The 16,611-nt window shown below is 45.8% G+C and overlaps 2 protein-coding genes across 3 annotated transcripts in view; one reads left to right on the top strand and one right to left on the bottom strand.

Annotated features, from left to right (window-relative positions):
- RAB3GAP2 (RAB3 GTPase activating non-catalytic protein subunit 2) overlaps positions 1 to 10,637 on the top strand; it is a 45,873-nt gene extending 35,236 nt beyond the window's left edge. For both annotated transcript variants that reach the window (XM_074167113.1, XM_074167111.1), the window contains 10 exons: positions 126 to 232; positions 1,279 to 1,345; positions 2,064 to 2,134; positions 4,205 to 4,240; positions 4,797 to 4,871; positions 5,108 to 5,326; positions 7,503 to 7,592; positions 7,677 to 7,895; positions 8,566 to 8,724; positions 9,009 to 10,637. In XM_074167113.1, coding sequence (XP_074023214.1) covers positions 126 to 232; positions 1,279 to 1,345; positions 2,064 to 2,134; positions 4,205 to 4,240; positions 4,797 to 4,871; positions 5,108 to 5,326; positions 7,503 to 7,592; positions 7,677 to 7,895; positions 8,566 to 8,724; positions 9,009 to 9,155 — 1,190 coding nt within the window. In that variant the 3' untranslated portion in view covers positions 9,156 to 10,637. The remainder of the gene's footprint in view (positions 1 to 125; positions 233 to 1,278; positions 1,346 to 2,063; positions 2,135 to 4,204; positions 4,241 to 4,796; positions 4,872 to 5,107; positions 5,327 to 7,502; positions 7,593 to 7,676; positions 7,896 to 8,565; positions 8,725 to 9,008) is intronic.
- A 5,024-nt stretch (positions 10,638 to 15,661) lies between these two features.
- IARS2 (isoleucyl-tRNA synthetase 2, mitochondrial) overlaps positions 15,662 to 16,611 on the bottom strand; it is a 28,854-nt gene continuing 27,904 nt past the window's right edge. Inside the window, exons 22-23 of the mRNA XM_074166846.1 lie at positions 16,205 to 16,349; positions 15,662 to 16,052 (exon numbers count right to left, since the gene is read on the bottom strand). Of these exons, the coding sequence (XP_074022947.1) occupies positions 15,901 to 16,052; positions 16,205 to 16,349 (297 nt within the window). The 3' untranslated portion in view covers positions 15,662 to 15,900. The remainder of the gene's footprint in view (positions 16,053 to 16,204; positions 16,350 to 16,611) is intronic.

The raw sequence follows: 16,611 nt of genomic DNA, 5'->3' as shown, positions 1-16,611 counted from the left end.
ATAACATGAATTTTTCGAATCGTAAATTGCCTGCAGAGATGTTTTAGATGTTTTAGTTGTTGTGAGGTAATAGAAATTACAGTAGGAAGAGGTCCGTCTTGTAACTTTGGATTTTCTTTTTCTAGAGCTGCTGCAATTAGCATATCAGCAGTTCCCGTGTAGTCTTGAGGTGGACGTGCTCCATGCACATTGCTGCTGGGAATACGTGGTGCAGTGGAACAAGGACCCAGAGGTAAAAGAATTTCATTTGCGGGGAGTAACGGTTAAGACCAGCTCAATAGAAGCGGTTTCACAAATTAATAGTAGCTCATACAAACTTTCATTCCGAAGGCTGACTTTGGAAGCACAAGTAGTTGCAGTTTTTCTGTGCGAAGGGCCAAGCAGAAATGGAACTGAGAAAAGGGAAGGTGGGTCCTGAGGGGATGGCACCTCGCGGAGGCAGGGCTGTGTGTTCCTGAGCCCTCGGGTCCTCAGCAGTTGAAGTGTGCAAACTGCATTCAAATAAGCAGCATGAAGAAGGCTTTTAAACTGCTTTTTACTTGCACAAAATACAGTCAAGTGCTGGAAGATAGTGATAAACCTCCCGTCTGTTGTAGATATAGTAAAACAGATCACAGAATGCTAGATTTGTTAGACTAGAACCCATTCAATTGAAAGAGGAAGGAGAGATTTCTTGAATATTCTTAGATTTCCTGGCCACTGTTGGGAATTGTCATAGGAGAAAGAAAAAAAAAAAAAAAAGAAATTCTTTTCTCCACTGCTCTCCTAGAGCTTCTCTAATACTGGAAAATGTTATCCTACATTCAGATGACATTAAAATTGAAATTAGCACTCCTTAGATCTGTGCTACCTTGCTATAGAAGAGGTGGTTCCTTTGAGATCGTGAATGACTCACTCCATTATAATGAAATGGAGTAAAAGTCAATCTTTCTAGCACAAAAGGATTTTGTGTTTGAAGAACGACTGTAGCCCCTGGAGACATCTCTCAGCAGAGTATGTTACAGTGGTGCATACGCTGAAACGAAGCCCTGGAAATAGCCCTGAAATCACAGTGTGTTTCGTCGTTGCTGAGACACATTTCGCCACATTCTCATATGCTTGTCAGACAGTAGCAGAGAAGATTGCCATGTCAAAATAACTTAAGAGTTTTGTAACTGTCAAGAAATAGTAGCTTTAAAATAGTCTACCTGGGCTCTTTAAGAATCTATAGTTTACGTTTAAACCAAGTTTTGAATAATGTAATAACTTGTTCTTTTACTTTTTTTTGTTTTACATAAGGAAGCATGTTTTCTCATTAGGTCTATAGATCATCTAAGATGCATCATTAATGCTCATGTTCAGCACGGTAAGTATGAAATATTATTAAAAATGATCTTTGTTCATATTGTAAAACAACAGAATAAATGACTGTGTGTGAGCTGGTATAAATGTATGCAGTTTGTAGTAGTTATGGACGTTTTGTCTAAAAAAATAACCCCAAAACATTCTGCTGATGTTCAAGCTTTTGTTTTTCATGTTGAAACTCGATTTCCATTAGAAACGGGAAAATAAGTGCATTAGATAAAGTTAATGTATTTAACTAAAACTATTTTAAAATAAAATTGCTCTAATTTTTTTTTATTTGCATTTAAGTAGTGGCACATGCTTATTGCAGTCAGGTACTTTTAACGTGTTTCTTGATACTCTGTTTTAGTGAACGTGATGGCAGTTGTCCTTTTTGTAGACAATGTCTGCAAATAAGCGCACTCTGCCTAGAGTAGAGTCTTAGACCTTCCTGCTTACACCAGCCTTTCTGTGCACCTACAGCGCTTAACCCAGTCTGCATAATGTAATAATTTTAGCAAATGACTTATTGTACTTCTGACTGTATTATTCCTGAGAAATCTGAAATCTAAAGACCAGGTACAAAGCAGCGAGGTGACTGCCAGTTCCTTCTTGCTTCATTCACCCTCTTTTTTCAATGCCCCCACCATTAAGGGAACTCTGACCTGTGGCTTTTCACTCCATACATGTAAAATCTCTTTTCTACTCACTGGGAGTTTACAAATTTGTGATTGTTGTAGGTATCGCCCTGATGATGTGGAATACGTTCATAGTAAAAAGGCTTTCTTCTGCTACCTATCTAATGGACAAGGTGAGTGCAGTCTTGTGACGGTGTTTTTGATGATGAATTACTATTATCTGAAAAGTGAAACTAGTGTTTTTAAACCATATTTTTGTTTTTTTAAACTAAGTTTGGAATATCTGATTTAACCATCAAAACCCCCCCTGCTTAATTTGGTTTATTATGTAGCTAACTTGGAATTGATGAAGGAATGCATAGTTTAAAATACCAAATCCGTGGAATTTTCGGTTATAGGCAGCCTTAATCGCTGATCAGTGCTGGAGACTTGTGCGTGGTGTTAGCTTGTAATTGCTAAATATAGAAACAGTTTGAAACTATGTATTTGTGAGTATATAAAATGTTTCATTAGAAAACAGTAAAAAAGTGTTTTCTCTGTGTCAGTTTCCTCTTAAGTTATTGCCCTGAAACTTTCAAGTTCCCACAAGCAAGAGCTTTTCCAAATGTTCTGGTCCCAGTTCTGCATTTATGAGCTCTTATTTTGCAAAACGCAGAACACTTCGTGGGTGTTGTTGAGCATTTTTAACTGTTGCTACTGCTGTAAATCAGCTGCTGCTCCAGGACGCAGCTTGTTTGCTGTGGGCTTTAGCAGTCTTTTGTCCCTGCTAAACCTCAGGTTTTCATGCTTATAAACACGCAGTGGATCTGTTTACTCAAGACTGCTCTGTGTAGGGCTGGAGGGCGGTTTAGGAGGAGTTACTGCCAGTAAGGGATAGATCCGTTTAAATTGCGTGAGGGGAAGCTGCCTGTTGCTTTCCTGGATGTGGAACAGCAGCCAGGTGTTCCTCAGCATAAAAGTCCAGATGCAAAAGAAAGAAGTGCTGACAGTGATTAAAACAAAAAAACAAACCCTCAAAAATTTGGTGTCTTGTCGTCTTTTGTCCTTTTCCTTTGCTCCTCTCATTTTCTGCTTTTTCTTTTTGTTTAGCTCTGTGTAAGAATTGGAGAATATCATCTTCCTCATTCCTTTCAGCAAATAGGCTCAGGTGTAAACACTTGTAGTCAGAGTTTCTTCTGCAAAAACTCTTTTCCAGTTTTTCTGCATGCCTTTATGTAGATCCACCATCACTGCTGCTTCCTAGACTAACACAGACAGAAGAAGAGCTAAAGGGTTTTGTTAACTGTTTTTGCACACTTCTGCTACCTCAAACAAATACCACGTCATAACAAACGTTGCTAACTTGTAATAGTTATTTTATATGTTTGAAAGCTGGGAATTAGTCATCAGGATTTGTGTTATAGAATCAGTAGCAGAACTGATCCTCTCACCAGCTTCCAGAAAAATACAGTTTCCAAATCTGTGGGCACTTAATTAGTCCCCAAAGTGACAGCTGAAAGTTGTCTTGATTTCAGACTTTGAAATAGCATCATGGATCACTTGAATTTGAGTTTAAATAATCCTGTAGTTCAGGACCCTGGAATCTACTTCAGATGCTGTTCAGACTCTGCCATGATGTTGTAATCATTGCTTTTATATTTTTTTGTGCTATGGGAGAACTTCCGCTTATGTGTACATGCTTCATCATGTGCAGCATGTGATTCCACTTGTAGAAATTGGACCTCATAGTAATATTCCTAAACAGGAGATGATTGAGGTGTCTCGTGTCTCTTCCGAATAATTCAGATGGGCAAAGCGTGGAAACCGTGTAATAATGTTCTTATTAATCTTCTCCACCTCAGTGAATGTGCTGGAGCATTTACTCTTCCTTTCCTCTTCCCTTGTTCCTTGATGTTTCTTTCTAATATCACACTTGGTATTATAGCTCTAGTTCTGTATTATAGAAATCACTGGGAATTTTTTAGCTGCCTTTGGGATTTGAGTGAGGACCTTGGCCCCTTATTTCTAACCCTAGACTTTAAGAAGGATAAACTAATTATTGACATCAGTGATGTGTGAATTGTGTGATCTGTATCAAATCTTTCATTGAAAGCAGGTTATGAAATGTGTTGCGTTATGTAGCTGTAGTGAACTACTTTCTCATTTTATATTAGGAAAATAGTAGTAAAAGGTTAAAACATGGGGTAACAGATACCTTAGAACAAAAATTATTTAATTGTGCTGAAATATTTTTTTTTAAACAGGTTGGAAAAGCTCCAAAGGACAGATTATGCAGAAGGGCAAGTAATGCTACCTTTGTCTAAATGGGAAAAAATACATGAAAAAGTCTTAATTTCAGTACTAGTTTGTTATTTTGAAAGTTTGAGAAAAATTCAAAATACATCTCTAGAGAAAACGTTATGAATTTTAAGAAAAGTAAACTTATGTGTATCTGACAAAGCAAATTAGAACAGTAGTATAACTGAATATTATAGAAGATAGACATGAGACTATAACATGACAAATTACTATTATTTTTCATGCATAATTGCATTAGTTAAATTTTTTTTTTGGAAAACAACTGATATGCTCAGAAAATTAAATTTACTGGATGTGATTACTTGAGGAATTTAGTCTTCTTTAGAGATACAGTACTGTAAATTCCTATTTTCCCCCTATTATTCCTAATTCTTTGTTGTACTTCAGTGAGTATTTGTTTGCCTTTAAATATAATAGGTTTATAAACTGAGCTTAAATGTGTTTTATGTCAATGCCTGTCTTCTCAAATATACAGAGCTAATAAATACCTGTTTCAATTCTAACTGGAACAATTTACATCCTACTGTTTGTCAACAGGATGTAGGTATGGGTGACACAGCAATGACAGCGTTTCTTGGCTGCTGTTCAGATCTTGTGCAAACATTGCTAGAGGTAAATTTTTATTTTTCCCATAGAAAGCAAGGAACTAATTGATTCAAAAATAATTTTAAAGAACATGATTGTACTGATCTCTGTAGCATTCAGTTCAGATAAGTATTAATGAACTTCTAGACAATGTGAAATTTTCGTTTCACTGCAGAGAGCGTCTGATAAAGCGGTGTCTTGTCCACAGAAGGCTACTGTTGGCGCCCTTTGTGCGTGACTGCTGTTCTGTGTTCCCTGGGCAGGCTGATGTCAGCAGTGACGAAATGCAGGCCCCCGTCCTGGATACGGAGGACGCCTGGGTGTCGGTGGAGGGACCGGTGTCGATAGTGGAGCTTGCCCTGGAGCAGAAGCGCATCCACTACCCGCTCGTCGAACACCAGTTTGTGCTGTGCACCATCCTCTACGCCATCATGAGGTTTTCTATGAAGAGCGTAAAGCCACTTTCGCTCTTTGACAGCAAGGTATGTCTTCTGAAAGCATAAAGCCTCTCTCCATTATCTATCGACAATCCTGGTCAATGGGAAAGCTACCAGATGACTGGAGGGTGGCCAATGTGATGCCCATCTACAAGAAGGGCCGGAAGGAGGATCCGGGAAACTATAGGCCTGTCAGTCTGACCTTGGTACCGGGGAAGATTATGGAGAGGATCATCTTGAGTGAGCTCTCACGGCCAAGTGCAGGGCAGCCAAGGGATCAGGGCCAGCCAGCATGGGTTTATGAAAGGGAGGTCCTGCTTAACCAACTTGATCTCTTTCTATGAGCATGTGACCCGCCTTCTGGATGTGGGGAAGGCTGTGGACGTTGTCTGCCTGGACTTTGGTAAGGCTTTTGACACCGTCCCCCACAGCATTCTCCTGGAGAAGCTGGTGAATCATGGCATAGACAAGTGTACTCTTCACCGGGTAAAAAACTGGCTGGATGGCCGTGCCCAGAGAGTTGTGATTAATGGGGTGAAATCCAGTTGGCGGCCAGTCACCAGTGGTGTCCCTCAGGTCTCAGTTTTGGGGCCAGTCTTGTTTAATATCTTTATTGATGATCTGGATAAAGGGATTGAGTGCACCCTCAGTAAGTTTGCAGATGACACCAAGCTAGGTGGGAGCGTTGATCTGCTTGAGGGTCGGAAGGCTCTACAGAGGGACCTGGACAGGTTGGATCAATGGGCCAAGGCCAATGGGATGAGGTTTAATAAGGCCAAGTGCTGAGTCCTGCATTTCGGTCACGACAACCCCAGGCAACGCTACAGGCTTGGGGAAGAGTGGCTGGAAAGCTGCCCAGCCGAAAAGGACCTGGAGGTGTTGGTGGACAGCTGGCTTAACATGAGCCAGCAGTGTGCCCAGGTGGCCAAGAAGGCCAACGGCATCCTGGCCTGTATCAGGAATAGCGTGGCCAGCAGGACCAGGGAAGCGATGGTGCCTCTGTACTGGGCCCTGGTGAGGCCTCACCTCGAGTGCTGTGTTCAGTTCTGGGCCCCTCACTACAGGAAGGACATTGAGCTGCTGGAGCGTGTCCAGAGGAGAGCCACCAAGCTGGTGAGGGGTCTAGAGAACAAGTCATATGAGGAGAGGCTGAGGGAACTGGGCATGTTTAGTTTGGAGAAGAGGAGGCTGAGGGGGGACCTCATTGCCCTCTACAACTACCCAAAAGGAGGTTGGAGAGAGGTGGGTGTAGGCCTCTTCTCCCAAGTGAATAACGACAGGACCAGAGGAAATGGGCTGAAGTTGCGGCAGGGGAGGATTAGATCAGATATTAGGAAGAATTACTTTACTGAGAGAGTGGTCAGGCACTGGAACAGCCTGCCCAGGGAGGTGGTGAGTCGCCATCCCTGGAGGTATTTAAGGAACGTGTAGACATGGCACTTCAGGGCATGTTCTAATGCCCAAGACTGTTGGTTTGTGTCTGTCTGTGGGTGGGTGTGGTGTGGGGTTGTGGGTGTTTGGTTTGGTTTTGGTGTTGTGCATAATATTACGAAAGACATTTAGTCCGCTGTGGTGCATTAATGAAGTTGTCACCAGCACCCAAACTCGGTGCTTTTCCTTATGAATGACAGATTCGTAGTGACCTCAGATGCATGAAAATCAGCTCCTTAATAATTAGCGGGCCTGAAAACACTACAGGGTGAGAACTCTGGAGGACAGTTTTTTCTAGTTGCTTTGAGAAGTGCCAGAGAAAACATAAATGAGAAAACAAGTGCTCAGAGAAAACATAAATATTTAAGGTCAGAAATGTTATGTTAGTGTCACTGTTGTATTTTTTATTGCTGATCATTATTCCAGAATTCTGAGCATCTTGAAGAGAATAAACGGCATGTCATTTAATGCATGTAAACCACTTAAAAAAAAACAAAAACAAAAAACCAAAACAAAACAGAAAATAAAGCTCACTGCATTTCATCCCCAATCAGAGCTTGACCCTGGTACAAAGCAGGTACCACAAACAGCTTTCCTCCGCCTAGCTCTACCATGCTACAATTCTAAAAAGATTTGAATGCGAAGCACTGAGGTAGACTGTCACTTAATTCCTGCAGGGGAGAAAATGATTTAGTCCTGTGCAGATTTAGTAGGCTTCTTAGTATTGGATGAAAATGGATTATTTTTATTCCCCTGTATCTTTGAGGCCTATGTGTCTTCTCAATTTTAGGGCAAAAATGCATTTTTCAAAGACCTTACTTCAATTCAGCTGCTACCTAGTGGGGACATGGATCCAAATGTGTTATCCATACGACAACAGGTGGGTGTCAGTTTTATACTGAAGGTTCTTAAACTTCCAAAATTTCAAATAATACTGAAGTAACCTGCAATTTTTGCTTCCAAGTTCTTGGTCAAAGTCGTGAGTTCAGCGGTTCAAGCACTATGTTCATCACAAAAGGCCAAAGAAGTCTCAGAAGAGGAATTGTTTCCTTTTGAAAAGGGGAAGAATTGGCCAACTTTGGCTGCAGACCTGGCTCAGTATCTTCAAATCTCTGAGGATGTGGTCAAAAGGCATTATGTCTGTGAACTGTATAGTTATGGGATGGATCATCTTGGTGAAGAGGTAATAACAGCTTTTAAAGATTTTAATTCAGTACAGCGTTATGTAGATTATTTTGCTAAAATTACTTTTTCACTTACTTTAGATGCATGGAAGAGTTAGGGGAGTATTATCAGGCTCAAAAAATGCCCAGGCTGAAAGAGTCAGAGGCTGGAAAAATACTTTATCAAGACCAGTAATTACCCTCATTTTCCCTTCTTCCCAAGAAGAATCAGCATATAGCAACTAGTGAAAACACGGTAGGGCGTTATTCTACTGGTCTAAACCAGTAAAGCCTTCTTTATTTTACTCTATTTGATAATTTCAGGAATCTCTTATTTTAGGAAAATTTTACTAGTCCTTGGACAAGAAGTTCTTTCCCTTTCTTGAGGGGAAAAAGCAAAGGAGGTTATATGGAAGTTAGAAATATGTTGCTGAACTGTAAAACAGGTCTGGGCTGATGCTAATCACTGTGTAAAGTACAGAGTAATTCTCTGCTTTTGTTCACTCTTCTGTTCTGAAGCTTTTAATAATGTGCTTTATTACAGTAACAGGTCACACAAGAAACAGTCTCAAAACTATTTGTTCTTTTAGTATCGAGAAGCTTCTTTTGATATAGCTTTTCAAGCCTCCAGGTAGATGAGCTGTGCCATGTGAGAATGATTTCTAGTTCCCTCTCTATTTCTGTTTCTAGGCCTTTCTCCAGGTGAGTGACAAAGAAGTGCTGGCATCGCAGCTGCTCGTCCTGGCCGGACAGAGACTGGCCTTCGCTTTACTTCACGTGCAGACGAAGGAGGGGATGGAGCTCCTGGCTCGGCTGCCTCCCACACTCTGTACTTGGCTCAAAGCGATGGTAAGTTAAGCCTGATTTAGGAAAACAGGTTGATTTTCGGAAGCTTCTGTTCACCAGGACAGAGATTACATCTGAATGGCTCTTACTAATTGAAACAAGAATTTGTTCTCATTTTCCTGGTGCTGGTTTTGTTTCCTGAAGCGTGAAGGAGTTTCATGGCTCAAAGCATCAGCTTAATTGAGTTAATTAACCTTAGTAATGTGTTCTTTGCAAGTTCAGGAGGGTTTATACGCAGATGGTCATCTGTGAAATTACTCTAATGCTGTGTTTATTCTTTTATACAGGACCCCCAGGAACTTCAAAATGTAGAAGTGCCAATTGCAACAACAGCTAAACTAATTAACAAAGTCCTAGAGCACTTACCAGAGAACCACGGGCAGTATGGCCTTGCCTTGAACCTGATAGAGGCCGTGGAAGCCATCCCATCGTGACAGTGGTGGTGAGCCCAGTGCTGCTACGTAGAGGTAGAACGCATGATTTTACACAGTGAGGCTCAACTTTACAGAGAGAAACTTCCGTGTGGCTCATGTTAAACAATGAAAAGAACAATGTTCCCCATCCCAGAATTTCAGGCAGTAATTTTAAATTGGAGTATATTTTAAATTCTGCACTAGCACAAAGATGTTTAGTTTCTAGTACACTTGTCAGTAGCTGAAATGCTTTGTTATTTATTTCTGACTTGAGCGCTTTTTGCGGTAGTCTAAATTGAGTATATTTGACAGCAGTTTTGGTCTATTTACAAAATCACATCTTGTGAAGTTCTGTATCTCATGCTGGCAGTAACTGCTGCACTTTCAATGTTCCACGTATGATTTGTTTTTCAAAACAAGCTGTAGAACTACACCCGAGGAAGAGCTTCAGTCTCTGAAGTTACTGTGTGAAGCCAGTGCTGCTTTTTCAGAGGCTGGAGCTGGTGTAACTGCATCACGTGTGACAGTGACGACTGCAGGAGGGGTGGGATGAAACGTGCTGGGGCCGTATGCAAAGGAGAGAACAGCCCATGTTAGGAACAGCTGGGGAAGGAGAACCCGATTCTCCAGACACAGCTAGGGCCTCATCTTTTTAGTCCAGATCTCCCAGTATTGTCTCTAGTGGGCTTCAGCTAAAACTGGATTTGCATCCCCCTCTATTATTATTAAGCGCCTCTGAGTTTAAGTAGGTCAAGGAATGTCTTATTGTAAGATTGTTCCCCCGTCTTACCACAGTAGAAGATGTAGTATGCTATAAATTTCTGCACATGTTAACTTGTAGTCAAAAACTGCTTAAATAGTTGACCCAACTTCACTGAGGATCCGTAGTACTGAGTACTTTAGCCTTAAAAAACACACTTTTATTTATGGTACCTACAGGGAAGCATACAGTGAGTATCTTTCACTATCAGAATGGTATTAAACATGATTATCTTGCATCAGTTAGTACTGTTTACTTTCTACCTAAAAGAAGCCAGGAGAGAAAAATGAAATTGTGTAAACTATTTTTTGTCTTGAAGTCAGCTGAAATTACTAGCTCCATCCTCTAACCTCCTCCTCTTGCATTATATGTAAGAAACATTCATTGTATTCTGCCTTGCTGGAGACAGAATTTGGTCTTACCTTTCTGAAGTATGTGGTGCTGTCATCTCAGGTGACTTTACTGCCTGGCCTGGCAGCACTTCAGACTTCTGCAGAAATGAGGATGCCAGAGAACATCGTGGAACCTGAGGAAACCCAAAAATGTTTCTTAGTTGTATTACATTCCTGTATCCTGATACAGCTGTGTAAAGGATTTTACTGTAACTGAGTATCATGTCGGAGCTGACACACTACACCAATCAAATCTGTAATGTATTGTAAGTAATACTCTGTATATAGTGCTATTTTGTGTCTAATATGCTGTGGATTTGTGTAAATTGATTAAATAAAATTTGAGGTTTCACTGGGTTTTTTCCTTCTTTTTAGGGAATGGTGGTTACCACATTTTCTTCTTCTCTTCAGTTTCACAAGAGGAGTAGGCGTTCCAGTGGAGATAGGACCTGTTCTCCAGGGTTCAGCAGAACTACCTGCTGACAGGATAACAATTAGACAATACCTGTTTCACTTGTAGGGAAGTCAACTTCAAAAGAACACAGGTTCCTAACACCAAGTAAATCCGTCAGTTATTTTGAACCAACCTTTTTATTAAGCTGCGAAGTGATATACACGGTTAGGTATGTAAGCATAAGTTTTTCCCCCAACTTCAAGAGAATGGAGGGATGGATGAGCAGCATCTCATGAAGTTCAATAAATGGAAATGCCCAGTCCTGCCCATGGGGAGGAATAGCCCCAGGCACCAGTATAGACTGAGGGCCCAACTGGCTGGGAAGCAGCTTAGGAGAGAAGGGCTCCTGATGGACAAGCAGCTGACCGCAGGCCAGCAGCATCCCGCGTGAGGCTGAGCGGTGGCAGCAGGTTGACCCTTCCTTGCTATGCAGCCCTGGTGAGATACATCTGCAGTGCTGGGTCCAGTTCAAACTCCCCAGTAAAAGAGAGATGTGAACTTACAGCGCGAGTCCAGCAAAGGGCCAAAAAGATGATGAAGGACTGGAGCACCTCTTGTACGAGGAGAGGCTGGGAGCTGGGACTGCTCAGCCAAGAAAAGAGAAGGCTCAGGGGGATCTTATTAATGTATATAAGTACCTGATGGCAGGGTGTAAACCGGATGGAGCCAGGAGCTTTCAGTGGTGCCCAGTGTCAGGAAAAGAGGCGACAGAAATTGTAAGAGGAAATTCTAAGAAAACCCAAACCCACTTTTTTTTCCTGAGGGTGGTCAAACAGTGGCACAAGGCAGCCCGGAGAGGCTGTGGAATCTCCATCCTCAGAGCATGCAGAATCCAACTGGCCACAATCCTGGGCAACCTGATGCTCCAGCAGAGCCAGCCTGAGCCCGGGGCTGGGGCTGTACACGCTCCAGCAGCCCTTTCCAACCCCAACCATTCTGTGACTTTCTGGCAACTGCAAAGGAAATTTAGAAAAATTAGTGGGTTTTTTTGCACAGACAACACTGTTGTTAGCTGCATTTTTTACCTCCTTTAATTCAAACAGCAATCAAGGGGCAATTTCAATGACGACTTCATGTTCCAAAGCATTCTTGCCAGAGATGGACCCGAGGAAAGAGTCCCTCGTCGCACATGCACCTTCCGCAGGCTGTTGGTGCAGAGGTGGTGGCTGTGGCTGCCCGGGCTGCGAGCGGGGACAGAGCAGAGAGCTGGAAGCCCTGTCCGCCGGTAAGGGGTTACAGTCCCTGGCCGGAGTGAAGCAGGCTGAGAGCAGTCACCGCTCATCACCCCAATGAGGTCTCAGAGGGGCACAATTAAGGGGGTGCAGCTGCCCGGTGGCCAAAGGCTGGAGCTGCAGGTGGGGAGCTGTGCATGGGCAGTGAGTGACCCAGCCTCCGGGCCCCCGCTGGCCACGTCCCCTGACATCTTGGCCACGCCCCTGCCAATCTAGGCCACGCCCCCGACCATCACTGACCACGCCTCTCGACAGCTTTGCCCCGCCCCCTGCTTGTCTCAGCCACACCTCCCGGCCTCAGTCACCCCTCCGGACCCCCTCTGGCCACGCCTCCTGACAGCGTGGCCCCGCCTCTGGAACACCGCTGGTCATGCCCCCCGGCCCTCCCTGGCCACGCCTCCAGATTTCTAGGCGCCGCCCCCTGCCATTCTCAACCCCGCCTCCCAGGCCTTCTTTGTCCACGCCTCCTGCCTGCTTCTTTGGCCACGCCCCCGGCCCTCCCTGGCCACACCTCCCGACAGCTTGGCCACGCCCCCGGGCCTCCTCTGGCCACGCCTCCCGGCCACCACACGCCGAGCTTTCGATGCTGCTGCCGCCCCCTCGTGGCCGAAGCGCGGTTCTGCAGCGTCGGCCCCACCATGGGCAGTCACCGGGCGCCATCCCCAGCGGCGGGGAAGGGCCAAAAATAAAACCCCGACAACTTTTGTGTTGTGGAAAAGCACTGGAAAAAAAAAACAAAACACACCACACCCCAAAATTGAATAACGTGGAAAAGCGGAAAAAATACCCAACCCAATTTGGGGAAAACGGGGCCTTCCTACGCCCGGCCTCCCTCCCCGAGCTGCAGTACCGGCTTCTGCTGGCACGGGCGGCAGCAGCGAGGGCAGCGCCGCGCCCTGTACTGCGAGGGCGCCGCGCCCCACCGGCAGTACCGGGGTTCGTCCACAAGGCGGCAGCGGCGAGGGCAGAGCCGCGCGTTGTACTGCGCATGCGCGCCCCCACCTGCTGCGTCGTGTTTGCGCCGCACTGCGCATGCGCGGGTCTCCACGCGCAGAGCCGGGCTTTGCGCCGCACCGCGCATGCGGCCCCCCTCCCCCCCAGCCCACCCCACGGTAGTGGCTTCTGCTCGCAAGGACAGGGCAGCGGCGGCGGTAGCGCTGTGTATTGGGCGTACTGGCCCTCCCAGCTCGAGACTTTTGGACCAAAAGCCGGCACTGCAGCTGGGGCGACGTCTGCCGACCCCTCGGCCGCACCGCTCCGCCCTCTCCTCTCCCCCCACCCCGGCCCCGCCTCCCGGCCGCCCTGGCCCCGCCCCTCCCGCCCTCCGTAGCCCCGCCTCCTGAGTCCCTTCGGCCCCGCCCCCGCCTGGGCGTCTTCACCATGGCAACCGCTCCTTCTTCACCATGGCAATGCTCTCTGCGATTGGTCGGATCGCCCCGCCGAGGTGGGACGCGGTGGGGATTGACGGCGCAGCCGCCCAATGGAGCGGGTGTTCCCAAGGACGGGAGCGGGCGCCGGAACCGCCGCCAATGGGCGCGCGGCGTGGGCGGGCCGAGGCGTTCCGGAAGCGGAAGGGGCCGGGAAAATGGCGACCAGCAGGAAATCGCGGCGGCGCGGCGCGGCCTGGGCGGAAAGCGCGGCCCGGCGGGCGGCTGCTCAGCCGAGCCGGTCCCGCGGTGCCGCCGCGAGCACGTCGTGAGGCAGCTGGACGGTGTCAAGGTGAGCGGGAAACGCGGCGGGCAGCGTCGGGGGGCCTGAGGAGGCTCCGAGGGGAGACGGCGGAAGGCGGGGGGGGCACCGAGGGGTCCCTGCGTGGGGCTGGGGGAACGGGGGACCTGAAGGGGGACGTCGTAGGGTCGGAGCGGGGTGGTTGGACTCGGGTTCTCGCGGGCTCCCTTCGGCCCGGGGGCTTGCGGTGCGGTGCTGGCGTTGCCGGAGAAACAAAGCCCGAAACGGCGATAAGAAAGCGGTGCCCGGGCCGTGCCGCTGCCGCTCCTTCCGCAGTTGCCCAGCGCTCCCCGAAACTGCCTGTGGGGCCCTGGGAGTGCCGGGCTGTGGGGTGGCTGCGCTCTCCCCGCCCCTCGGCATCGCCCGGGGAGGACGCAGGGGGAGTGGGGAAGCAGAGAGAGTGAGCTGGTTTGGGGCCCGACACGGAGACCAGGTCTTGTGCTCCCGGGGCCGGCAAACAGGCTCGTGGGGCTGGTTTTGGGGCTCGGAAACAGAGGCAGTTGTGTGGCTTTGGGGTCAGTCAAGCCCAGCGTTTTTGTGACTTGAGAAGATGCTCAGCGGCTGGGCTTTGGGGCTCAGAAAGGGGCACTAAGTGCGCTGGTTTGGGGGCCGAGAGCAGGACCCAGTTTGGCCGGTTTTTGGAGAGGGGAGGGAGGGCGTTGGGGGCTATGGGGGAAAGCAGTGGGGGTGGGCAGGGTGCGTGGAGCCTCCCCAGAGGTGGAAGGTCTGGTCCCGTCAGACCCTGAAGTTCAGGAGACGAGCCCTAATTAACTCAGCTGAACTCAATGTCTGAGGTGGTCTACAGCATTTAACCTAGTCTGCATAATATAATAACTTTAACAAATGGTTCGTTGCACTTCTGAGTGTCTTTCTTTCTGAGAAATCTGAAATCTAAAATCCAAATATAAAGCAGTGAGGACAAGTGCCAATTCTTTCTTGCTTCATTCACCATCTTTTTTCAATTCTCTCTCTCCCCAGGGCCCCCCAGGAACTTCAAAATGTTGAAGTGCCAATTGCAACAACAGCTGAACTAATTAACAAAGTCCCTAGAGCGCTTACTGGAGACTTGTGGGCAGTATGGCCTTGCCTTGAACCTGAGAGAGGCTGTTGAAGCCATCCCATCGTGGCATCGTTCTTGGTTAGCGCAGTTCTGCGATGTAGCGGTGTAATGCGGGATTTTACACGAGGCTGAACTTCACAGAAAAAAAACTTCCATGTGGCTCAAATAACAAAGAGAACAATGTTCCCCATCCCAGAAGGTAATTTTAAATTGGAGTGTATTTTAAATTTTGCACTAGCTCAAAGATGTTTAGTTTCTAGTACACTTGTCAGTAGCTGAAATGCTTTGTTATTTATTTCTGACTTGAGCGCTTTTTGCGGTAGTCTAAATTGGGTATATTTGACAGCAGTTTTGGTCTATTTACAAAATCACATCTTGTGAAGTTCTGTATCTCATGCTGGCAGTAACTGCTGCACTTTCCATGTTCCATGTATGATTTGTTTTTCAAAACAAGCTGTAGAACTACACCCGAGGAAGAGCTTCAGTCTCTGAAGTTACTGTGTGAAGCCAGTGCTGCTTTTTCAGAGGCTGGAGCTGGTGTTGGGCTCATGCCTTGTTAACTGCGTTATACGTAACAACAACGACTGCACTAGACATGGGATGAAATGTGGTAATCTGTAATGTATTGTAAGTAATGCTCTGTATATAGTGCTATTTTGCTGTGGATTTGTGAAAATTGATTAAATAGAATGTGAGTTTTCATTGTGTTTTTTCCTTCTTTTTAGGGAAGGGTAGTTAACACCTTTTCTTCTTCTCTTCAGTTTTACAGGAGGAGTAGACAGTCCAGTGGAGAGAGGACTGGTTCTCTCAGGTTCTATATCCTGCTGACAGGATAAAAATTAAACAATACCTGTTTCACTTGTAGGGAAGTCAACTTCAAAAGAACAGAGGCTGCTAAAATCAAGTAAATCAGTTGGTTATTTTGAACCAACCTTTTTATTAAGCTGAAAAGTAATATACACAGTTAGGTATATATATACACATAAAGTTTCTTCCCAAAATACATGATAATTCTGCTCAGGCTGGAGATTAAGCATTTGCTTCTACAGGCTTCAGTACACAGACTTTCTGGCAAGCCACCGCCTTTGTATACTTCAATAGTCATGCCTTTGGAGCAGCTTGTGCACAGGAACTTCATCTTCACGTGCTTCCTTTTCCGGCCATGACTTTCAGGCACCGTGGGCAGAGAGTGCTTGAGGAATCAGAAGTGTATCTCCTGCAGCGAGGGCATTTTGCTTTGGCAGTGGGTAGGGCGATAACTTTATATGAAGAGTCTTCACGGATATCACCACCTGTTAAAGCAAGCGTTTTTACCACTGAGATGGTGGAGATGTAGTTGGCAAACTCAACTCTACGTATGAAGCAAACAACAAAGTATGTTGTAGCACAGAGAAGAACCTGCTGCTTGGTGGAGCAGCCTGCCTGGAACAGCTCTCTTTCTTACCTTCCAAGTTAATCAGAAAGGTCCCTTTAATGATGTTTGCATCTGCAGGTGTGTCTTTAGGTAGCTCACTCAGCAGCGTTGTCTGGGAAGCCATCATTATTTCATTCAGTTGTGAAACACTAGAAGTTTCTTCAGCCTGCAGTGCCTAGGGGAAGAGAGGTAATTTTCAGACTTGCAACCTGTTTTTTATTCCTCAGCATCCTCCTCCTTGAAAATGTTAAAGCAAAAGCAGAATTAATGTGTGAGTGCAACAGCTGTCCTAACAGCAGCACAAGTTTGTTTAAACATATGTGTGTGCCTAAATGTATGCATATATAAAATTGTTTAAATCCATTTTCTAAACTGAGGTCTACCACTGCAACCTCTTTACAACAAATGCTCAGACAACGATTCTTAATCAGAGTGAA

This window comes from Numenius arquata, chromosome 2 (assembly GCF_964106895.1).
Source record: "Numenius arquata chromosome 2, bNumArq3.hap1.1, whole genome shotgun sequence".
NCBI lineage: Eukaryota > Metazoa > Chordata > Aves > Charadriiformes > Scolopacidae > Numenius > Numenius arquata.
Note: the sequence above shows the minus strand (reverse complement) of the source record. Positions and strands in the feature narration are given on the sequence as shown.